The 24195-nt window shown below is 51.4% G+C and overlaps 1 protein-coding gene across 2 annotated transcripts in view; it reads right to left on the reverse strand.

Annotated features, from left to right (window-relative positions):
* Positions 1 to 429: 429 nt before the first annotated feature.
* Positions 430 to 24195, reverse strand: part of DIXDC1 (DIX domain containing 1) — a 25769-nt gene continuing 2003 nt past the window's right edge. The window contains exons 2-20 of one of the 2 annotated variants that reach the window (XM_015649887.3): positions 17280 to 17409; positions 16430 to 16555; positions 15197 to 15437; positions 14060 to 14167; positions 9444 to 9556; positions 8960 to 9108; positions 8000 to 8089; positions 7851 to 7904; positions 7387 to 7437; positions 6378 to 6482; positions 5835 to 5888; positions 5236 to 5328; positions 5087 to 5158; positions 4509 to 4595; positions 4232 to 4393; positions 4063 to 4129; positions 3387 to 3495; positions 3101 to 3209; positions 430 to 2292 (exon numbers count right to left, since the gene is read on the reverse strand). In XM_015649887.3, coding sequence (XP_015505373.1) covers positions 2212 to 2292; positions 3101 to 3209; positions 3387 to 3495; positions 4063 to 4129; positions 4232 to 4393; positions 4509 to 4595; positions 5087 to 5158; positions 5236 to 5328; positions 5835 to 5888; positions 6378 to 6482; positions 7387 to 7437; positions 7851 to 7904; positions 8000 to 8089; positions 8960 to 9108; positions 9444 to 9556; positions 14060 to 14167; positions 15197 to 15437; positions 16430 to 16555; positions 17280 to 17409 — 2001 coding nt within the window. In that variant the 3' untranslated portion in view covers positions 430 to 2211. Of the gene's footprint in view, positions 2293 to 3100; positions 3210 to 3386; positions 3496 to 4062; positions 4130 to 4231; positions 4394 to 4508; positions 4596 to 5086; positions 5159 to 5235; positions 5329 to 5834; positions 5889 to 6377; positions 6483 to 7386; positions 7438 to 7850; positions 7905 to 7999; positions 8090 to 8959; positions 9109 to 9443; positions 9557 to 11564; positions 12489 to 14059; positions 14168 to 15196; positions 15438 to 16429; positions 16556 to 17279; positions 17410 to 24195 lie in introns of those variants that run through there. The other variant, XM_015649891.3, reaches the window with a different exon arrangement.

Raw genomic sequence — 24195 nt, forward strand, 5'->3', positions numbered from 1 at the left:
CGGGGAAACGGGATCGGCCGCAGCGTGTGGCTCTGCACGGCTCCCCGGCAGCACGGACGGCCGGGGATCGGGCTCTGCTCGCACGGACAGGACTGGAGGAGAGGAAACAGCCCCAGGAGGGGCCAGGGGAGAGGCTGTGGATGGGGTGGAACACACAAATACACCCAAGGGAGTCAGGGGATGGAGCCGCGCTCCCTTCAGTGCGACAGGAGAGTGGCAAAGGCCATAAACTAAAACATACCAAGTTCACCTCAACCTAAGCCAGAATTTTCCGTGGAGCGTGGGTTTGTTCTGAGACGTGCTCTTGCTACCATATCCCTTTATTTCACTGCTTACAACCGGTTTATTTCTGCCCAGCTTTCCTCACAGTTACTTTGCTGTTCCTGTACTTGTTAATTTCATCCTGTAGCAAAATCTCTGGAGTCAGAATTAAAACTCATTTAAAACTCATTTTTCCTTTTGCTTTTATGAGGGAGAAGCCAAACCAAACTGCTCCTCTGAATAGCAGAGAAGGACGTGAAGTGGGGCAACAGCAGACCTTGAAAAGTTTCGTAATTTTCTCCATGAAACTCAGCCCGGGTGTGGGGCTGTTGCTGAAATAAAACTGATGAGTAAAACCCGAGGAATGAAACACTTGTGACAAGTTTGCAATTTGAATACAATCGATGTCAGTATCACAAGCCCATGCCCTCTTCGCTAGAGACCATGCAACAGAGAAACTATGTCCAGGGGAGAAAGAAAATCTTTGTTTCTTTTCCAAAAGGGGTGTATTTCCCCCATTAATTAACTTGTTCACTGATGAACTTTCCTCCCACTGTCTGTAAGTAGAAAGTCACACAAATTGTCCAGAACAGGAGGCAGCTTGTGTTGTGCCAATGTGGCACAAAACCACGTAAGAGCCTTGATATAAAACCCAGCATCAAGCAATCAGATTTCCATAGTAAAATAAAATTACAAGGCCAGTGTTGTGTTAACAGAAGACGATACAAAACATCTCAGCATCCACCAGGAAAGGAGTAAAACACAGTATAATGCGTGCAGAAATATACAGAGAGCACTTGCACTAGTATAAAAATATCCACAGTCCTCAGACAAATGTGAATCGGTACAAAATAATTTCAAGAACATGTTTACAAAACGACATGTTAATATAAAACAGTAAAACCAGGTTTCCCCCTCTCCCAGCCTCATGCACAGCACACAAAGACAGTCCATGGAAGGCCCACAGGAGCTGGGAAGGAGCAGAGCCCATCCGACCTCCCAAGCCCACAGGCGATGTAGAGAAACAAAACCACAAAACCAAAGGGAAAAATCCACCCTTGGGGGATTTTAGGGTTTGTTCTTTCCCCAGCAGTTCTTTCCTGATCCTCAGGACTCAGCACAGCAAGGAAGTGTTGTGGGTAAGTGCTTGGTGGCCCTGGCAGTGCCTGTGCGCAGGAGGTGACAGCAGAGAGGGCAGGAGTGCGAGGACAGAGGCTCAGCAAGGACAGGGGCTGGAAAGAGCTCAGCTGATTCCAGCTCCCCCACCCATGGAATCCTTCAGCAAACAAACAAGCACCAAGATCCCACAGTCCCTGCAGCTGCAGAGCAAACCCAGAGGGCCTCGGGAATGGGAACAGCTTTGGAGAGCAAGTGGGGAAAGCAGGGCTGGGAAATGCGAGCCTGAGTTTGGGAGAAAGGAGCTTGGCCAGGTTGGTGAGCTTTGCTTCAGAGCATGTCTCAACCCTCCAGAGGACTCTTCCCCTTGGAACAGGTCCTGTGAGCCTGCAATGTCCACAGAGTCACTCTGCTCCTGCAGGACAGCAGCCGCTCCAACCTTCAGCCCTCGCAATCCAGCAACTTCTCCACGAAGGCAAAGCTTCACATTTTCACCATCTGTGCAGCTTCCTGTGACACCAGCACAGGAGATGCCCGGCTGAGCCTGCAGCACACAGTGCAGGGATGGAGGAGAAAGCATCCTTAAGGCCTCCAGGGTTTTGCTGGCAGGGCCAAGCCGGGCGTTTGTGTCCCTGCAGCCTCAGGACAGCAGCTGCCCTCGGGCACGGGCAGTTGGGTGCCAGCTGTCCATGCACACGGCCTCACCACCCGTGCCTTGCACAGAGGCTCTTTTCTGGCAGCTTGAATTGGCCTCCTCCCAGCGCTTGGGCTCCTTGGTCACTCTCTGAGCTCCACAGTCACAGGTTTCCATAGAAACACGGCTTGAAAGCTCCATTAATTCTCCCCGTGGTCTTCTTCCACCCAGGCCACGATTTTCCCCTCCCAGCCAGGGATGATGTCATCATCATGGAATACCTACCAGAAAAAAAAAAAAAAAAGAAATTAAATAAAGGGTTTCAGTCATGTCTGGAGTCTGGACACGTGGTTCTGCAGGGTGAGGGGCATCAGGGACATGAAGTCAAATCCTAGCTCAGATTTCCCAAAAAAATCCAGGGAACACATGGGAATGATGGCTGAGGAATGAGTCACCTTTTCACAATTTAGGTAAATAACAGACCATGCCTCTTTCACCAATGAATATCAGGATTATTATCGGTGGGGCTTTTTTTGACATTAAAGGTAAACTAAAGACAGGAAACGCCTTTTCTGTGCCAAACCTCCAGCTGCTGCTGCTGCCTGTCCCCAGAGAGGGTGACCCTTTGCCCTTGTCCTCATCAATTTGTGTCCCAATAACCTGTAATGAATCCAATCCACACCCACACCAGCCTGAGCATAAACAGGGCTGCACACAAAGGGAACGATGCCACACACACACACAGAGTTCTCGCTGAAAAACCTTCAGAAGAAAGTGAGAGATTGTGTTTTAATACAGGCTCTCCCATTGCAACAGGTTTTATAAAACCTGCAGCCTGGATTTTTGCTGTGTCCCAGGCTGGCTTTGCCCAAGGGGCTCTGTAATTCCCAGGCAATCACAACCACATCCTTGGGATTGCTTTTGCTGAGGATGAAAATATCTTAGCACAAGAGGAGCTTAACCCAGAGCTGGGAAAGCAGTCAGTTTTGTTTGGGGGAACATCCAGTATTTCATTAGTTTAAAAGGGAGTGACCGTGGTCCCCAGGGCTGTGTGGTGACGCTGACCCCAAAGCTCAGCCCCACATTTACCTCCTCCTTCACTGTGCCAAACTCTGGGTCCAGGGCTTTGAAGTGGTACCGATGGGTTCCTTCCCGATCGATGGCTGCCTTGAAATCCTTCAGAGTCACTTCCCCTAACCTGCAAGGGGAATAAATACAAAAACAAAATACAAAAACAAAGCTCAGGGACTACCGCAGATAATTTTCCCCAGCCAACAGCACGAAATCCAGCAAACCTGTGCTGGCTGGGAGCATTCCCAGAAAATCAGAGCGCTGCTTTTAGGGGCACAGGAGGGCTAGGAAGGCCCAGCCTCACCTCTTTGGTATGCTGACCATGAAGGGGGTGAGGGAGCGGTCGGTGAAGTACAACACTTTGGTGCAGGCACTGGTGCTCATCACAGGCGTGCTCTGAGAGTGAGGCAGCTCTGCAAGGCAGCAACTTTTATCATTAAGTATCATCCCTTATCATCGTTATCCCTCCCCATCTTCCCGTTCCAGCTGCCCAGGATGGATGGTGGTGCGTGGATTTTAATTTGCCCATCTGTGTTTCTCTCATGCCTTCTTTCCTGCTTCCCCCCAAGAGCTGAAACAGAGGAACTGAACTCCACAGTTTTAAGACTCCTTTTTTGCAGAAAATACTCGTGACACGTGGAAATGTGGTGTTTTAAAAGGCTGCACCGTTCTGTGGATACGAAAGGCAGTGAACACTAAAAGGGAGCGCTTCTCTGTCCCCACTAGATGGTGCAAAGCAGCAGGAAAGCTGGGATGACATCCCTTTTCCCTCTGATTGTTATTTGTGCTGCAGCACTGCCCAAGAGGCCCAGACTCCCACTGTGATGGTGCTCTACAAAAACCCAGCCATAAAGGCGTGTCCCTTCCCTTTGCAGGGAGCTCTGATCCAGGGAGGATTCCGAAGGGATTCCCAAGGGGATTCTGCAGCCGGGATCCCCATGAATTTGGCAGGGGAAGGGCAGGACCTGCAAGGCACTCACTGGATTTGGGAGGCCAGGAGTCTCTGCACTCGTTGGTTGCTCTGCTCGCTGGAGATTTCCCCCGGACCTGTGCAAAGCCAAAACAACAAGGACAAAGTGTCACCTCCCAGTCAGAGCCCTCCAGCTGCTGTGTGAGGGGCAGGAGCTGAGTGGCCTGGGGAGCCTTTACCCTCCTCTCCTGCCTCTTCTGTGTCTCCATGCGGTGCAGGCGCTCCATGAGGCTGGAGATGCCCTGCTCCAGGCTGTCGATGGTGTGGTGCTGCGGGTCGTGGCCACTGAAGCTGTTCCTGAGGCTGCGCAGGGCGTCCCGGACCAGCTGCAGGTCATTGGTCTGCCCAAAACACCACAGCTCAGAGCAGCCCAGGCTGCTGCCTCCCCATCCTCCTTTCCTCTCCTAACAGAAGAGTTCCCAGGGTGCTGGGAATGCACCCCTCAGGTGCACTTACCCCTCGGTGGGCTGTGGGAGCAGCTCCTTTTCCTGCTGGCTGGAGAAAGCCATTGCTCTGGGCACTGTGACTGCTGTAAGCCATCACCTGGGCAGGGGAAAATGTGAGTGTGAGTGTCAGGACCTCCCCAAAAATCCCCATTTATGGATTTCAAAATGAGAGGGATGAGCACTTCAAAATGAGCACTTTCCACATCAGTGCTAAAACCGTCTTCTCCCAGATAAAGGCACTCCCTGAAGTGTGCAGGCACAGATTCCTCATGTAAAGGTGGGAAGACTCAATACCAGGGTCAGCAGGAAAAGGAGGAGGTAGATTGAGCTGTGGTCTAACTGCTGCCAGGGTCAGAGGTGAAGCTGGAAGCTGAGAAAGCCTCTGGCATCCCTCACTGTTTCATCCCTGGGGATTCTGAGCCAAGAGTGCTCAGTGCTGGGAGCTCTGGGGGCTTTGCCTGCCTTGGTCAAGGCTCTGCCAGTGAGAAGGCAGAGCCAGATCTCTGTGGGATGAAGGGGAGGGTTTCTGTAGGTGCCTACAGGGTACTGGGCAAACACCACCTCACGTGTGGAGCAAGGCTCCCGTACCTCCTCAGCCTCTCTCTTCATGCAGTGAGCCAGCAACGCCTCCTTGTGCTCCAGCTCCCGCTCCAAATCCACCTGGGGAGGGGCAGCAGAGGAGTCACCACCAGCTGGGCCAGCCAGGCCAGCTCCCAGTGCAGCCCAGCTCTCCCTACCTGCTGGTAGCTGGCCTCGGAAAGCTGCCTGAGCATCTCATCCAGCTTGGTCTGGTGCTGCTGCAAGTGCCGATCCTTCTGGCACAGCTCCTTCTGCAACACAGGGATCCAGGGAATCAGCAGGGCAGGGAGGGAGGCTCAGTCATCTTCCCATGGCAGGGAAAAGCGTGTCATCTGCCAGGATCAGGTGACTTGTACAGGGTGTGCTTTGCCAGATGTTAGAGCTGAGTGTCAGAGCTATTTTTTGACAAGATCGATCAGGTTTTTATTGCCCAAAGTCCCCTTGGCCAAAGATCCGCTGCTGAGGTCACACAGCTGTCCCAGAGGGCAGATTCCCGAGGGATCAGAGGACAAACAGCTCACCCAACCTCATCTGCACAAGTGTTGGACACTCAGCAGCCACCACCACAAACCACGACAATAAAAGATCTGCAAAAGGCTGTGGGGGGAATGCAAAGAACTTCTGATCCTTCCAGCTCACTACAAACACCCCTGGCTCCTGCAGCTCCTTCCAGGGGCTGTACAAGTGCTCAGGAAGGAACAATCCCATTCCCAGAACTGAAGAACCACCCAAACCCCCACGGAAGAGGTTCCATTACTTTGTATTCCGCCAGGAGCCGGTTCCTCTCTTCAACCTTCCTCTGGAGGTCAACCTGCAGGAATAACAGCCAGGTGTGAGGCAGATATTCCCAGACAGTGAAACCTCTGGCCCTCGTGCTAAAGGGTGACCAGAAACCTACAGAGGCCAAGGGAGCTGACATTTAGAGACCTGCACAGGGCAGGTGCCACCTGCTGAGCCAGGGAGCGAGGAGGGACAAATGCATCACTGAGGGACAAAAAACATCACTGAAAACATCAGGGAAAGCCCCTCCCTGTCCCAGCTGAAGGTCCTGGAGGACAGGAAGCGAGAGTGAAGGTCAGGAATCTCCAGCCTCACAGCTGGCCAGCACAGCTGTGCTGTGCAGAGACCTTTGACTGCTTGTTCCCTATCCCACGACCCCGAAATCTCTGCTGCAGCCAGCCTTGGGGCCACCAACCCCCTGCCAAAATAATTAATAATAATAATAATAATAATAATAATAATAATAATAATAATAATAATAATAATAATAATAATAATGATGACAGTAATAGTGACTCACATTCTGGTTGTGCAGCTCCTCCTTGTCCATGCTGGCTCTCAGCAGCTCCTGCTTGAGCTGCAGGACTGAGGCGTCCTGCTGGATCAGCCTCTGCTGCAGAGCGTCCTGGGGAGAGGGGATCTCTGCAGGGAGGGCAGGGACTGCCAGCCCCCAGAGGGCTCTCAGCCCTCCTGCCTCCCTCTTACCCAAAACTCATTCCCTTCCCCTGATTTTGGCTGCCAGCACTGAGGGATTTCTCTGCTTCAGCCTGAATTTCCCGCTCCAGCAGTGACGGGCACTGGCTCTGATGGACGGGAGCAGCTCTGGAGGGCGTTCAGTGCCCTGCAGCTCCTGCTCCAGCCACAGAGCATCCAGAGGGCACAGAGAGGCCAAGATCAGCCCAGGACATGAGGAGCCTTAAGCCCTGAGTGTGACCCAGTTGTGCAGTGAAATCCTCTCCGGAGAGGCCAAAGTCAGCACTAATTCTGCACCTTTCACTCACCCAGAGCTCCACCTTGGACAGGCACTGCTGTTTGCTGCCTTCTGACAGGCAGCTCTAAAAATACCTCAGGCAGGAGGAGATGAGCAGTGTTCACCACTCCAGAGGAACAAATGGAGCCATTTCTGGGCAGCACAGGGACACCCCAGGCTCTTTTTCCTGTGCTGGCAGGAATGAGTTCACTGGGCCAATGCTATTGAGTGTGTACTTCATGAGAGGGGAGGGGATAAAAGAGCCAAGAGAATCAAGAAATTTATGCCTCTTTTTGTTTAGGAGAAACAGGGGGAAAAAAGGAGAAAAAAAAAAAAAAAGGAATATTTGACCTCACTTTTACAGACAGAACAGAAGCCAGGAAAACCAGCTCCTTGTACCTGTCTAAAAATTCAGCAATAAACCACAGGATCCCCCATCTCCAAGCCCCCAATACTCCTCCTTCCACAATCTGAGATTCCTCTGAGGTGTGTGGTTGCTGCTGGCCCTCCTCACCTAAAGCACTACTATTTATTTTTGATTAAATGCCCCTTTCCTCACCTTTATTCCCTGGAGGTTCCGAGCTTCTTGTTTGTATTTCAGCAGCTCCTTCTGCAAATGCAAGACAATTTGTTTAAACAGCACCTTGTCACCCCTTCAGAACCGACCAGAGCCAGTGTTTTCTGCTGCAGGAGGAAGCACATCCCAGCTTTTCCCACAGATCCAAGAGCCAGTCAGGCCCTGAGAAATTTTAATGAGCTACAAACATGACAAAAGCTGCTACTGAAGTCCTGAGCAAAACAACAATTGCCCAGTCCCTCAAATGTGTCCTTCAGGCCAACATCAAACACTTCTGCCAGCATCAGAGCTGGTCCCAAACCTCCAGAGTTGGAGCCCTAACAGAATATTCCCCATTTCATCCATCATTTTCCCACTCTGCCTCATCCCCACCCTATTTTCCCCCAAAAAATCAAGTAGAACAATCTGCAAAACCTCTCTTCCCCTTCCATTTGTCACCCTCTAACCTTCAGATCTTGATTTTCTTCCACACTCTGGTCCAGACGGCTTCGGATGATGATCTGAATGCAAAATATCAGTGTTGTTATTGCAGCAGGGGCAGGGCAGGGCAAAAGGCAGCTGGAGCAGGGAAATTTGGGTCCAGGGATGTTCTCACCAGCTGCTCCTCAGGGCAGGCTCCACGCTCAGAAAGTTCAAAGGACCCTTCCTGCTCATCCTCAGGTAAAGACCCATTGAGCAACAAAGCCTGGGGAGAAAAAGGGGGGGAAAAAAATCTCCTTTTCAGAGATTTCAAAGGGAAATAGGGGAGCTGCAGCTCTGGCCAGCAGTCACTCCTATCAACAGTCCCTAACCAGCTTCATTTGCCATTTCTGCTGATTTATTCCCCTCAAAAATGAGGTTTTTTTCAGGAATGAACAGGAAGATTTATCCCCTGACAAGGCTCTCCCAGGAGTCTGTCAGCCCATGCTCTGCCCCACAGAAAGAACCAAACAAGGACAACTCAGATATCCAGGGAGTGAATTCCCAGCTTTAGCACCTTATAGGGTGTGTGTGCATCAGATCCCCAATATTTCAACCAAACTCTCACCAACTGGAGCCTCTCAATTATTGAGTAAGAGGAGGAAAATCAATGAATCAAATCCAATTTCCTGGCTGGCCACATCAGCTGCCTCTCCTCACTCCCAGGGGATGAGGGGGCAGCAGTGCCAGTCCCTCCTGGGCACAAAATGCAGAGGGATTTTACCAGTCAACCAAGGAATTTTTTATTTTTGTTTGGTGACTCTTTTGTGTCCTGCCCATTGTCCCTGGGGAAAGTGCCCGCCCAGCTGCCTGTGCTCCTCACACAATCTCTGCTTTGTTTACTGCCACATAAATATTTACAATTCAAAGCCACCGTGGTTCCCAGCACAAACAGAAAGGGATGCTCCTGAGAGAGCTCAGTGCCTTCACCAGATGGATCCAGGGGCTCTGCTCCCCAGGCAGAGCCAAACACACCCAGCGAGGGGCAGGCAGGGGAAGTGAGGGAAAAGTCCCACAAATGAAGAATTGTGGGGAGAATGTGCCAAATATGAAGGTTCAGCCGAGGGAACGCTCTCTGGGAAGAGAAATCTCTCACCTGCAAACCCGAAATCATCTTTTTGGCCTCCTCCATTTCCTTTTCCAGGTGGTCCTGCTGTTCCAGGAGCTGCTCCTCCCATGAGTTCTCCAGGTAGGACGCGGAGCTCCCTGCCTGCCACTCAGGCTGGAAGTGAGCATCGGCCTCTTCTGCAGGAGAGAGGAGCTGGATGTGCTCTGGCAGCCCAGGAGGGACCTGCAGTGCCAGGGTGTGCCAGCTCATCCACCCCAAGGGTTTATGGCTCATTCCTTGGCAAACCAAGCTTTCCTCCACACATTTTATCCCAGATAACTTTGCACCAGATTCAGGGAGATCTCCAAGCACAGCACTGGAGACAGGGTGTGTGACAGAGGGGGAAAAGCACCCGTGGGCTTTGCAGAACATCCCTCAGTGCCCCAAGGACACTCTGGAGCCAGCATTAAACAATTCCAGTCCCTGGGGAGCTTTTCAGCTTTTATCACACAAAAAAGTCCCGATGTTTTACCTGGTTTAGTCTCTGTTTCTTCAGTTTGGAGGATCACAAGTCTCTCCTTCTCCTCCGAGGGGGCTACGGTGGATTCACTCTTTGCACTGTGGACAGGGCTGGGTGAAGTCAGGCTGCAGAGCAAGGCAGGAACAGCTCTTTTAGATAATGCTGGCCAGCAATAATTTCCAACAAGCATTTCTCCACATTCACTTTTATATAAGAATGATCTGCTTCCCAGAGAAACCTTCAACAACCCAACCTGGACATGGAATTTTTTGAATTCAGGCTCTCACACGAGGTAGGAGCACACTCAGGAGTAATTTACTGCCAGCCTTATGCTGGACAAAAAAGCCACCCTGGCTTCATTTCTTGCTCCAGAGCTTTCAGATGGATCACTTCAACTTTAAATCCCAATATACTCGAAAGTCAGATTCCACTCACTCGTGTCCTTCCATTAAAACTTCTTAGAAGTGCCCACATATTTTCACAGGAGCCATCTCAGCTGACTGGGAGGTTCAAGCAATCTTTTTCTCAGAAATTCTTCCTAAGTGCATCTCCCAGACAACATCAAAAGGTGGCTGAAGCTCACTGACCCATTCAATGTACCCCGAAAGTCGCAGGAATGAATCCTTGCAAGTGTGAGCAGGAGTTAATTTTTCATTCTCCCCCCAGCACAGAAACAAAGGGCAGGGAACAAAAAGAAAAACAGTGTGGAAATAATATAATAGGTTTAGAAAAATAAGAGGCTTCAGCAGCTCCCTCCCTGCATCTTCCCAGCACTGCTGCTCCGTCTCCCACAGCTCCCACAGAATGGGAAAAGCCCTGCAATAGAGATGGAAATGACTTGCTGCTCCTGCCTGCCCCACTCCCACGGCCAGGACGAGCCTCTCCTCATTCAAACCACAGAGCTGAGTCCAGTTTTTTGTGGTCCAGACTTCCCCCGTGCAAAAGTGAAAGAAATTGTCCAATAGAAATCTCCACCAGGGACAGTAGCTGTCCTCTCAGGTGTGTGCATGGTGCTCAAAGGGCTCCTGGCCACCTGGCTTTGCTCCAGGATTGACCTCCAGGAATTCCAAATCCATCACAGCAGTCCCTCATTAGACATATTTTTAATATCAGGTTTGTAACCAGCCCCTGCTCCTGCTCATTGCTGAATGGGGGCATGACATAAAATTATGGGTTTGTTTTTTTTAAAATGCTGTTTTATGATTTGTTTTGGCAGTTGTGCTGGGATTGCATTATGTAACAAGGGCCAGAAGAAAGGATGAAACTTTCACACAACACAGATGCCAGCAGGAAGCCCAGCTGGTCTGACATGGCCAGCAGCTCCAGGAGGGATTTCACCTCCTTCTAGGAACAGATCTCAGAATTCCCTCCCTCCTGTTCTCAGCTGATTCTCTGAACCTGCCCTCACCCCGAGGCACTGCTGGTTCTCATCCCTGCAAAAGCTGTCCCAGAAAAACACCACCAGCCACAGATGGGAGAGAAGCTGGTGAAACAGAGGAACCAAAAAAGCATGAGCAGGATGAAAAACAAGGATATGAGCCTGGAAATAACATTCCAAATGAGCTTCTCCCAGCCCAAAGCCAATAAATGGGACCACAGGTGGGGATATGTCCCCACAGCACAGACACCTTTACATTTCCTTGGGCATTCCCACGTTCCCAGACCCTTCCCAGGCAGTTTTCCTGTTTCAAAAGGCCACTGGGTTCACCCAGCATCCATAACCACCTCCCAAACATTCCAAACAGTGGCAGAGCCGGAGGCAGCAGAAGCAGCAGCACAGGTCAGGTTGCTTTCTGCATCCTCCAATTAATGCTGGAAACACTTGCCCAGGTTCTGTATCAGCCCAAACCATCAGAGTATGAAACACCCGCTGATGCAACGCCTTTAAAAGTGCAGAACAATTCCTTATTAAAGCATGCAGAAACGAGGGCTGGCAGATGAGAGCTTTCCAAGAGAGATTTATGATGCAAACTGCTCCACTTTATTCCTCTCACCGCTTGGCTCCTTAACCCACATCCTGCCTCCCCCGGGCCCCGGCTCCGGGGCGAGGAGCCCCAGCGCTGCCTGAATCCCCCGAATTTTAATAAACACCCATCCCTGCTGTTCCCGAGCACAATGGACACAATCGCTCACCATTTGACCTGCTTCCCTCCCATGATCCCACTTGAACCTGTGGCCTCACAGCATCCGCAGGGTCCCGGCTCCGCTCATTCCTCCTTCCCTTCGCCAGCCTCAGCGCAGAGGCCGCCGGCTCCTGCCAAACTCCTGCAGGAATCTCTGCGAGCCAGGGTGCCCAGAAGGTTCCCAGCAGAACCAGCACACACACACACACACACAAAATAACCAACTCAGGCTCTCCGCCGGCTGAGAGGCAAATCCGCAGCCCCCGCAAACGGGATTGATTCCGGAGCCGGGGAATTCTGCAGCCTGCCTTGGGCTCCCGCTGATTTTCCTCGCAGGTTATTTGTCCCCTGCTGCTGCATTTTGGTCAGCTGCACAGCCGCTTGTTTTCATCACAAGGCTCGGGGCTTGCCGGGGGTGTTTCTCATCCCATCCCGCCCTCCTTGCGCTGCCGAGCACCCGAGGAGCCGCCGGGGGAAGGAGCTGCTGCCGGGGGGATGCGGGCTCTTCCCAGGCAGCTCTCCCCAGCTTCCAGAGGGATGTGGGTTATTCCCAGGCAGCTCTCCCCAGCTTCCAGAGGGATGTGGGTTATTCCCAGGCTGTCCCCAGCTTCCAGAGGGATGTGGGTTATTCCCAGGCAGCTCTCCCCAGCTTCCAGAGGGATGTGGGTTATTCCCAGGCTCTCCTCAGCTTCCAGGGGGATGTGGGTTATTCCCAGGCTCTCCCCAGCTTCCAGGGGGATGTGGGTTATTCCCAGGCAGCTCTCCCCAGCTTCCAGGGGGATGTGGGTTATTCCCAGGCTCTCCCCAGCTTCCAGAAGGATGCAGGCTCTTCCCCGGCTGTCCCCAGCCCCAGGCACGGCTCCCTCTCCCTCCTGCTGTCACACGGGCTGTGCAGGCACAGCCTTTCTCCGAGATGCCTGGCTCAGGGGTGGGGGAGGGAATGCTGCTGGAAGGGGAGGGGAAAGGGAGAGGGATGGGTGAGGGGCTCGGCAGCCTGGGAATCATCTGATTTTTGGCAAATTTTTCCATGAATCATTTCGGCAGCCTGCGCGCGTCGGTGCTGGGAATTGTGTGAGCGAGGCTGGGAGAGCTGGGAGCGGGGAAGGAGCCGCTGCAGGGCCGGGGATGCTGCCCTGGAGCACCAGAGCCAGCTGGAGGTGGGTCATGCACTCAACAACGTCTCTCACTAATAAAAAAAGAAGCATTTCGTTTCTCCCAGCCAGCGCTCCTTACTGAGCTAAGCACATTTCTCCCCGCGAGGAAAAGGGAAAGCATCTTGTTTTCATCGTGCAGAATTGTGTCAGCAGAGACACCCCCAGCAGCTGGAATGCTCCCAGGTTTGGATCACTTGTGGAAAGGTTCTCGCTGTGTTCTGCCCCCTCAACATTGCATTGCAGGCAGAGAATTCATGCCGTTATGGGGAAAAATAAAATAAAAACATAGGATACACAGAGAGATTTTTGTTTACCACCAAAATACCAAAATAATAGGAAACAGCAGCCACCTGATAGGGTAGAAGAATATATCAAATATTCCAGCTCCCTGAAGCTGAGGGATGAGAGCAGGGAGCAGTGTGGCACTCCTGAGCTCACGGTTCAAGAGCCAGTGCCAAGGTCCTGTGGCATTATCCATGAAATGCTGCTGCCAAGAGCAGGATTTTTACATCCCCCCTGGCAGGCCGGCCTCAAAAGCACACTGCTGACATCATGTGGAGGCACTGCTCCAGCACTGCCTCGCTGGGAGCCCCACACTCCTCCTAAAGTCTATTTATAAACACCCTCTCAATGGCACGCAGCAAAATTGGGGGGTAAACACAAACTCTTGTGTTTTTCTCCTCTGTTGAGCAAAGCAACCTTAATTTTCAGGTACACAGAGAATTATTGGTGCTGTGGAGCATAAAAAATTGGCCTGAGAAACGCTGGGGAAACATTTTGCCTGCTGAGAGGCTGTCAGTGGCAATCTGTCCTTGGGCAGTGAACTCCTCACTCCCACAGAAACGGGAGGGAGGCACTCGGGGCACGGCCCAGGCAGGGGAAGGACAAGGAAAAGCAGAGCTGGGGCTTTCAGCAGGAATGAGAAACTCTGAGGCCAAGAGCTGCAGCTCCCCACGTGCAGCCCTGCCCTCGGATGTGCTCCAGATGAGATTTACTGGAGCGCAGAACCATTTCCAGAGGGAGCTCCGATGTGCTCAGTAACACACTTCTTGCTTTTCTGAGTAGTTCCAGGTTCTCTGGGGGAAAAGGGAGCGGCTTCCCTTCACTACAAAGCTCTCCATGCTGGATCAGCTCACTCACTGGAGTAATTTTTCTTCAAAAGCCCTTTTTTTTGGCTGCATTTTCTCTCCCATACCCATGAAAACAACAGAAAACTGCTTCACCCTCCAGAGGTTTCACCCTCCAGACCAGCCAGGGATGCCCTTTTCCATCAAAGCAGATTTTGGTGAGGAGAACAGGCACTTTAGGGAATGTCAGACAAAGGACACGTCTTGGCAATAAAATTCCTTACCTGGGAGGGTGGAACTCTGCTGGCACATTCTGCTGCCCCTCGTACTGCTGCACCAGGGCCCGCACGCTCCAGTAGGGATTCTCAATCTCCTCATCCATGCTGCTGTTCCTGGGGGTGACAATCACAAAACGAGGGGAGCCTCACCTGAGCGCGGCTGGAATTCTTCTGTCTCCAAAAAGGAAGTGGGGGAAAGCTGAGGAAAAGGAGGTAAGGAAGAGGAGACAGCTGGAAAAATGTCAATTTTCCTATCAGGGATCCCCATCTTGGTGTTAAGGGAAAACAGGCAAACAGGACTCGTTGTTTTAAGCTCCTTCCTAATTCTGTGGTTAGAAAACTCCAAAAGCTCTGGGAATGCAAGGAAACATCACAAGGACTGGCTTTCCTGAAGGACTCCAAGGCCTTTTCAAGAGAAACCTTTAACATTCCATTTTTCAACAAAATTTACCATTTCAGCCTCATTTCCAGACTGTTTCATGGGTGCTCCCTGGAGCCAGAATCAAATGGGCAAATGACCTTCAGCTCTGTAAATGAAACCCTGCACAGCCCCAGCACCTGGCTCCAGTTAAATGTCATTGCTATTACTGTTATTGTCACCCACACAGCACCTTTGGCAAGGGGCAAATGGGATTTTCAGAATTATTCCCTGTGTGTGTGTGTGTGTGGATTTTCAGCATCCCCAGGACTCAGCAGCCACCTGGAGCAGTGGGATGAGCAATGGAGGAGCCAGAAGGACTTTTACAACACCCTCAGCTCTGGAAATAAAACTCCCAGATCGCTGTGGAGAAAACCTGGCTCGTGTTTCACTTGGCATGAGAACATCTCTGAGGAGACAGCACCAAGGGCAGCGTGGGGAGAGCGAGGCAGCACAGCTCCCTCTGCCTGGGCCATACTCCCTGTTCTGTTCCAGGGACATCAAGAGAGACCCAGCTGTTATTTTGCTGTAAAACCTGAGAATCAAACCCTGGGCTGGCAGCAGAGCCAGGGCAGTGCCCCCTCTGCGAGGGCACTTTTGAGCCGATTGTGCACGACAGCGGCTCCCTCCCGCCAGAAATAAAACAGACAAAGCTGCATTTCTTTTCCTTTCCATTTGAATCCTAACCCAACCCAGCCTCACATAAGCAGGGAAGAGCCCCTCACCTCTGTCTGTGCCTGAACACATCCCGGCCGGACTGCTGGACATCCTGCCGGACATCGGCCAGCGCGGCCACCGCCCCTTGGGCCACGGCGGCGGCCGAGCGCGGCCGGAGGCTGCCCGGGGGTGCTGCCCAGCTCTTGCCCCCCGAGCCAGGGGTGCCAGCTCTGCCAGAGCCTGGTTTGAAGTGAGCAGCCAAAGCCAGGATCAGCCTCATGGTGGATTTCAAGTTCCCATCGACGATATCTGTGAAATGCGGATTTTTGGGTGGTTAGCGTGAGGCGGCAGCAGAGCTGTGGCTGCACAGGGAGATCACTGAAGGCAGCAGAGCTGTGGCTGCACAGGGAGATCACTGAAGGCAGCAGAGCTGTGGCTGCACAGGGAGATCACTGAAGGCAGTAGAGCTGTGGCTGCACAGGGAGATCACTGAAGGCAGTAGAGCTGCTCCAGCTCAGCTTTGGTGGAGCAGGGCACAACAAACACCCACCACCTCCACAGCACGGGTTCAGAGCTCTGAGCCTCCCTTTATGGCCATTTCCAGCAGCTCATTACTGAACACATAATTACTGAATGCTCACACAGAAGCAGAGCAGCTCCTGAGTGTTATAAATACACTGAGCACTGACTTTATTAGCAGAGAATTCCCTTTTTTAAAGCACAAAAGACAGAACAGCAATGCATTTCTCCAGTGGTGGCACCCTGTGCCAAAAACTGTTTGCAAATGTTAATTAATCACATTTGGTGATATCACACGAGTATTTTCCAGCACACTGATGTCATGGCAAAGATCAGCCACTCTTCCAGACCAAGATTTCCCAAAACAATTTAGTCAGAGCTACTCAAAGTCCTGACTAAACCACGCCACAGACATGTGATCGTGCCTTGTGTCCCTTCTCTGTTTCCAAGCCATGGCTTCCAGTGAACCACAAATATTTTTCCATGTCTCTTTTCACTCTAGCAGGTTTATGTGTCCTTTTTGGGGAAAGATTCCAAGCCTGTATTCCTCATTACAGCACTACCTGAGCTTCTGAATGCTCAGTAGCAGGGAAAAAAATTCCCTTTTATTTCTCTGCATTGTCCATCTTTCAACCCAAAACCTTCACTAAACCAGAGGGGGAAAAAACCTCCAAATCCCCCACAAACTGACACATTAATTTACTCATAAAATACCTGTTTGATAGAAAACAAAGCCAGAAACAGAATTTCAACAGCTAAAATCACCCCCCAGAGCCACGTACCTTTAGCTGATGTCTGGTGCATGCGGATCTTTTTCGATGCCACGAACTGTAAGACTTTCTCCACATTTTCCCTCATCTCCTGCTGGCTGCTGGGGTTGACCTCAATGCCACTCAGCTTCTCACCAGCTGAAGGAAGTGAAAAAGCTTTATCAGAGGGGAACTGAACGGCTGGGGAGTGTCAGAGGGATTGCTGGGACTGCTCTGAGCTCATGTGGGTCCTTCATGGGGCTTCTTGTCCTGCTTAACGGGAGCCCAGCTCCAGGAATCACTGGGATTGGGGCTGTGGTGGGATGAGATCAAGGTTTTGGGGGTTGGAGCAGGATTCTGGCAGGGTTTGTGACCCCCTGAGGGACCCACGCTGGAGCTGCCTCTCCCCAGAGGACTGAGCTCCGTGGGAAGGGCTCAGTGGTGAAGAACTGAAGCCCGTGGGACCCAGCTGGGAGAAGTTTGGAGACCTGTGCCCCACTGGGGCAGAGGATGAGTGTGAGCAGGAAGGAGCAGCAAGGACAAGGAACTCACTGCACCCCCATTCCCTGTCCCCCTGCCCAGGGAGAAGGGATGACATTGGCAAACGGGTCACTCTTCCCAAAAAACATCCCATGCCAGCGCTGTGAGAGTTCCCAGCGCCCCTGCCAGGTTTCCCCATCTGCTGTAACTGCCTCTGAACCATAAGAGCTTTAATAGAATTGCATCCATGATCTGATTTATGATTGTTTTCCCTCCCAGCCACCCCCTCCCCACGAGCTGCCACCCCCAGCAACATCTGCCCAGCAGATGCCAGGGCTGAGGCAGCTCCTCCACACAGAGCCAGAGCTGAGGGGGAAAAACAGGGCCAGATGGCACCACTGACCTACAATCTCGATGAGCAGGGCAAGAGTGACCCCATCCCGCAGATCCTGCCTCAGGTCCTGCACTGGCCTCACTGCTGGCTTCTTCTTCAGCTGGGAATTCACCCAGGCCACATAGGCCTGCAGCTGTTGCTGAAACAGAAAACAAAATGTTTGCACGGCAGGGTGAATGGTGGGGATCTCGCTTTTCCCTCTGATCTTCCCAGATCTCAGTCTTCTGCCTGTGAAAACAAGCAGCAGAGGTCTCATCCCAAAGCCTGGCTGACATCCCTGCCTGCTGTGGGGCAGCTCAGCCCTCGCCAGGCTGGGAGGAGGGAGCAGGACAGGACTCCTGAGCTGAGCAAAGAGCTTTTCATTTCATCCACATTTGAGCCAAACCAGCACTGCCAGATCCTCACTCTGGGGGCCACAGTTTGCTCACTCTCTGTCCCATCCCCGCTTATCTTCATCTCAAGACAGCACAAAACCCACAGTGCAGGAGCAGGGAACCCCGAGTTATCACCCATGAAACAATTCCAGGACAGCCAGGGGAGGTTTCCTGGAAGAGACACGAGCCTCCCTCTGTAACACTCATTTGGAACAGTAGAGCAGCCCCTCCACGTCCTGGGAGCTGCCTCAGCACTTCCCATGGCCCAGTTTCTGTTCCTGCGTGCAGGGAAGCTGGCTTGGGCCCTGGCAGCCAGGAACAGAGCCTGTCCAGCAGCTCAGGAGGGATGCTGTGTGGGGGAGAGGCCAGGGAAACTCAAACTTGGGTTCCTGGTCACTCTGAGAGACCAGGGAAACTCGAACTTGGGTTCCTGGTCACTCTGAGAGACCAGGGAAACTCAGACTTGGGTTCCTGGTCACTCTGAGAGACCAGGGAAACTCAGACTTGGGTTCCTGGTCACTCTGAGGACCCATCTGGCACAAATGAGGCAAAGAGCAGATCCCAGTGACCTTTCCCTTTCCATCCCCCTCTCTGTGACCCTTCCAGGCTGCTGGAAATGCTGCAATCCCTTTGGGCAGGGCTGCTGTGGGACATGGAGGGTAAACAATCTGATCCATTTATGGGATTACCTCCCTTTTCACTAAGCTTCCCTTTATTGTGCCAATGCAGCAGGTTTTAAGCCCCCATCCCATATGATCTCAGCAGTGTCAGGCAGAGTTTATGCTTTTACAGCCCATCAAAGTCACAATCTGGTCACAGCCTCGCTCCTAATTATCCTGACATAGGAAATCCAACTTTAATCACACATGGCTCGGTCTGCTGGTTCAGAAAGGTGCCTGGACCTGTGCTGAGGCAGCTCTGCTCGCTCAGCAGAGCCTGGGGAGCTGGAAGGGGACGGGGCTGAGGGGCTGCCCTGGTGGCTTTGGGGAAAAAGGCAGCACAAGTGGCAGATCTGATCCCTCTTTAATGGAGCAGACCTGGCCTGCCCTGGGGAGGGGCTCTGCAGCTTCTTCTGCTGTAGTGACAGCAGTGCCCAGCCCCACAAGACTTCAATTCCTGCTTTTTATCATCATTTAGGAACTGGCACTGATTCCCCAAGGACACAGCCCCTCCCCTGCAGAAAATCTGCAGTTTTGGAGGAGTCTCTGTGGCTCTTCCACTTCTGTCTCACTTAAAGGAAAAACCCTTTCACCAAGCAGTTTGTTTTCTGTTCCTTCTCTCAGAACATTCCTTGTGCATTCACAAAAAAAAGAATTTTTGGCAAGATTTTAGTCTCTATCTCTTAAAAGCAGGAGGAGGTTGACACTGTTATTATTAGTAAAAATAAAATAAAAAAAAGTCATTCCTAAATCCCAAAGCAGTTACATTTTAAACAATGAGTATTTAGAGGAGGCTTCTGAGGCAATGGAATTGGGATGTCACCAGGACAAAGTCGTTTCGTTCCCATGGCTGCTGTAATTCTGCAGACTTACACTTCATTAGCAGGCTTGGTTGGCTGGTTTTGGGTTTTTTCCATTAAACATAAGATTTTCCTGCAGACGTTCAGACAGTTGGACTGAAGAGCATTTCCTAACTTTGTACCCAAAAACCTGGCAGACTGAGTGACTTCAGCAAGAGCCTTGGATTGCTGCAAAACTCAAAAATCCAGGGAGGCAGCTGAGGGGAGCACTTGACTGAATTTACCAAGGAAATTTATCAGAAATAAAAGTTTAGTGACCTAAAAATGGCAAAGTGCTGTGAAATGCATGAAGGGACAAAGCCCCTGAGATGCTCAGCAGAAACCCCAAGGGCAATTTTTGAAGCTTGAGAGTCCAAAATGTTTCACTTCTCCATCAGCTGGGGAATAACAAGGACATTGTGGGCCACAGCTTCAGCCCTTTACCTTCAACACAGCCACGAGGCCTCGGTGCTCAGATTCACACCTCTAAATCCACAGATTCACACCTTTAAATCCACACATTGGGCCTCTAAATCCACAGATTCAGGCCTCTAAAAAAGTGAAAGATTTTTTGTTTCACTCCCTCAGGATTCAGTTTGTTTCAAGCTCCAAGGCAGCTGCTTCAACACAATCCTAAATATTATCACAGCAGTGTGATTTTCTGCCTGGATGGGCATCCTTCCTTCATTCCTGCCATCCACCCTGGAAAATACTCCAGGTACCAACTTCCAGCCCAGGGAGGACAAAGATTTGCTGGGATGTGTCCTGCCCTGGGAGCAGCAGCTCTTCCCAGCCCATCCCAACCCTCCTGAGCCTGAATTTAACCATGGAAATGCCCCAAACCCGCAGGTTCCATCCCCATTTGGGGCTGCAGGCATCCCAAAACTCACTCTCACACAGATCTCTGCTCCTTTTACCCAAGAAAACTAAATATATATATATATATATATATATAAAGTTCTGGGAGCAAACATGACACACCTCAAGTGTTCCTGCTTCCCTTGCACTTTGGTTTGAGCTCCTGCTCAGCTCTAGAATTTTCAGGGCTCAGCTCCTCACCAACACTTCTTCCAAACCCAGAATTTTTCAGAGGAAAACCAGCCTGGTGTGGGGTTTACTATACAGAACAGACATTATTTAGGATTATGGTGGAGCTAAGCTTAATCCTGTTTACATTAACACAGCTTTGTGTTCCAAAAAAAGCCCCTTTTACCTGTACCTTGCCATGGGGGAGAGCAGCAGATGTACCTGGAGGGAGCTGGAGCCCAGGGTGCTCCACCAGAGCTTTCTGGGGTGTTTTTGTCTTACTCTGGAAGGCTCTGCAGAGCAGGAGAAGATTTTTAAAGCAGGGTGTTAGGGAGTACAGGACGTCCCAACAACGGGAAAATTACAGGTTGGGATATATGAGGTTGATTTTTAGCTCTCTGAGATTAAAATATTGCACTTTTTGGTGTTGAACAAATGGACAAAATCATTTTTTTAGCAAGGAGGGCCTGCCCTGCTCTCATCTTTCAGTCGATCCTGTGACCCTGTTTCCTTCTAGATTCCTTCTGCATTAATTTGATGAGTTTGAATCCATCCTCATCACTGGATTTACAGAATCATCCTGCAGGAATGACATTTTGGAGGCTCTTTACACTGATTTCCCATTGTGCACTGCTTTGATGAGTTGGAATCCATCATTATTGTTTGATTTAGGGAATCATCCTGCTGGAGTGACCTTTTTGAGGCTCTTTACCCCGATTTCCCTTGGCTGCAGAGTCGTGGCCGCTGCCCAAGCCCCAGGTCTGCCGAGGTCAGCAAGAAGAGCCCTTGTGCTCCCAGGATAAAAGGAATTCACTGTTCCTCCCAGAGCCCTGAACCAAAAGTCTGCAGCAGCCTAATTGCATCAGGATGTGCTGGTTGAGGCCCTGGATGATTTCTAAGCTTTCTGACATTACCTTAATTAGATGGGAACTGTAATTTTCCATCCAGCCTTCCTCCGGTTTGCTGATTTATTTTTTGTTGTTGTTCAAGATGGATTTTGTAGGAGCAGAAAACACAAACTCCCAAGCAAAGAAAATGCTTCCCTCTGCTCTAAAGGACAGCAAAAGGTTTGGGGTTTTTTTCCCCCCTCTCAAAATTGATGCTTGAAGGTGATTCGGGTTTTTCAGTGCATTGAGAAGCACCCAGTTATGACCAAAGTGATGCCAGAAAGATCAGCAGCACCCACGGGAGTTCTCCTTCTCAAAACTCTGAATTTAAAGCAGGTGTTGACTTCCAGAGTGCCCAGATCTCCAGCAGGAAGTGGAACTTTTAACTGCAGAGTTTTCCACCTTTTTCTCAGTCCTTTCTTTAGCCATTAACAGGAAGAGCTGAAGTGTAAACAGCAAGGTCCAATTCCATCCAAGCTCCCTAAATTATTTCTGCCAGTTGGATTTTCATTCCTTGTGAAGCCAAAAACTGCCCTGGCCCATTCCAGAACCATCCAGCTGCCAGTGCAGGATGAGTAATTCCCACCTGTGCCTAAATTCACTAATTTTGTGCTGTGGAAGGGCAAGTGTAAGATCCTGAACCAGCAGCACCTCTCACATGATGCTCAGCAGGTACCTGAGGCCCTTTTCTCATCCAGGCACAGTTTCTGTGCCAGGTACAGGCAAAAAATAAAGGCAAAAACTGGCAAAAAGCTGAGCTTTGAGTGCAAAAGACTCCAAAGAGGGGTTTGGAGCGCTTGATTCACCCTGAGCTGTCAAATGTTTCTGCTACACCCAAACAAACCCTGAGGTCTGTCCAAGCACGCTGTGCTGACACATCCCTGGTGCTCTGGGGAAGAAAAGGAGCATTGTTCCTCCTTCGGCAGGATCCCCATCCCCCGGCAGCTCTGACAGGAGCCTGAGCTCCTCAGGACTCCAAAATCTGCAGGCAGGGACTTTGCAGAGGGAGAGGGACACCCAGGGAGGCTCCCTGGCCCAGGATGAAGGGCCCTAAAGGCACATTTAGGAGCCAGAATTTTGAATTCCCCCTGCCCATGACTTGCTGGGAGTGTGGCATCCCCGTTACCTCTTCCTGCCCATAAATAATCCTCACATTCCTGGTAAAATGGTTTGAAACCCAGAGATGTGTGAGTGCTCCTGTGCAAAGACACCGTGCCAGGGGACAGCCTGGTTTAGCCCTCGGGGCAGGGATTGAGTCTGAACTGCTCCACCCCTAATCCCAGAGAGCAGAAAATACATCCTTCCCATCCTTCCGCTGCTGGCCAGGCACCAGGGTTTGGGGGAAAACTGGTCACAGAGCAAGGAATGCTCTGCTGAAGGACATCTGGGGGTGAATGCGGGTGTGGAGAGCTCCAGCTGTGCTTTCTGTCTGTGCTGGAGGCTTGGAGGGGTTTCAGGGCAGCCCAGTCAGGTCACACAACCTGGAAAGGCTCAAAGGGTTCCCCGGACCCAGCCACCTCCCCGTGGCTTTCAGAGGGTGGGGAAGGGCTGAAGTGCTGCCAAGCCTCCCCAAAAACAGCGCTGGGGTGACAAAACAGCAGCACCCCCAGAGCCTGGGGATTCAGGGAGGGATTCACTGCTCCAGGGAGCACTGGGGCTGAGCAGGATGAGGGAGCCAGAAGTCAAAACAGCTCTCCATGGTGAATCCTATTAATCCTATAAATAGCCCTGGCGGCACGGAGAGGGTGAGTGCCAGCTCCTCCTGCTCCTCACACTGCAGAGACCTTTTGGTCACAGATCAGGACCTTGCCCTGAGGGGAGCAGAGCCAGGGCCAGGCCACGCTGACAGAAAATAACCCCAAACAGAGAAAGAAACCAAAATCCATCTCAGGGCAGTGCCCAGGGCGAGGTCTCACACCTCACAGGCAGGGTGGCACCTCAACCCCACCAAAGGATGTGGCAAAGGGTGAAGGAGAGGGGTTGTGCGTGTGGGAAATGCAGGAATTACCCACTCAGCTGAGAGCCAGGGGAAATATTCCATGAAAGAGCCGGTGAACAGAGCCCTGCAGCATTCCTGCCTGCACAGAGCTGGGCAGGAGCAGTGCCCACCTCAGGGATGTGGAGAGATTTCCCCTCGTGGGCAGGCAGCCCTGCGTTTCACTTTGTTGGGAGGCCCTGCTTTACCAAACAACCTCTGCTTGGGCCCTTAAAGTCTCCCTGTCCTCTCTGGAATGAATTGTTTGTTCAATATGATCTTGGGGGGGGAAAGAAAATAGTTATTTTAAATGACTCACTGCACACAGGCAGCCACATAATTGGGTTTGCCAGAGGAAATGATCCTCCAGCTCGAAAAAGAGAAGGTGTGTTATTGTTAAAATGCAGCTTGGAGCTTCCAGGCCCGTTTCTGACACATTTCTCTGTGCCCCATCTGTTTTCAAGACCTGACAGAAGTGTCAGCACATAAATAAACCGCATTTCCCCGAGGAGGGGGAACAGGCTGAGGCCACATGGGCAGAGTCAGCGCAGATGAGACCCCTCTCTGTGGTTCCTTTCATTATAAACTCCTGCTTTTAGCAGCCACACATCCCCAGGGCACCATCCAGCTGTGGCATTGAATTATTTATCTGCCTGGGAGCAGGAGAAGTCCCCACAAACAGCAGGGAAACACCTTCAAGGCAGGGCAGGCCATTAATGAGGGACTTTAATGCACACGGGGGGGATTTTGCTGCAGCTCAACATCAAACAAAACCATCCTGGCTTCAGATGTCTGCAGGTGACGGCGTCCACGAGGGCTCTGACTCTGAAAGGGAAGGGGAAAAAGGGAAATAAACTGGCCTGAAGTGACAATTCAGCAATTATGGGGCGCCTTTAGCAGGATGTGACTCCTCACATCTCCGAGCCGTGCAGCAGAACTGGCAGGAGTGCAGGAAGGACAATGATGCTGCTGCTCCAGCACTAATTAGGGGATAATTGGGCTGCTGAGGTGGCCCTCAGTCAGCAGGGATGGAGAGAGAGGGAAAAGGAGGCGAGGGGACAAAAGAAACTTCCCCGTAGCCCCTCGGCTGTGTTGGGTTTGGTCAGCACCCTGTCAGAGGGCTGGGATCACACATGGGGATTGGGACAGGCTTCCAGGTTAATGT

Source organism: Parus major, chromosome 24 (assembly GCF_001522545.3).
Source record: "Parus major isolate Abel chromosome 24, Parus_major1.1, whole genome shotgun sequence".
NCBI classification, from domain to species: Eukaryota; Metazoa; Chordata; class Aves; order Passeriformes; family Paridae; genus Parus; species Parus major.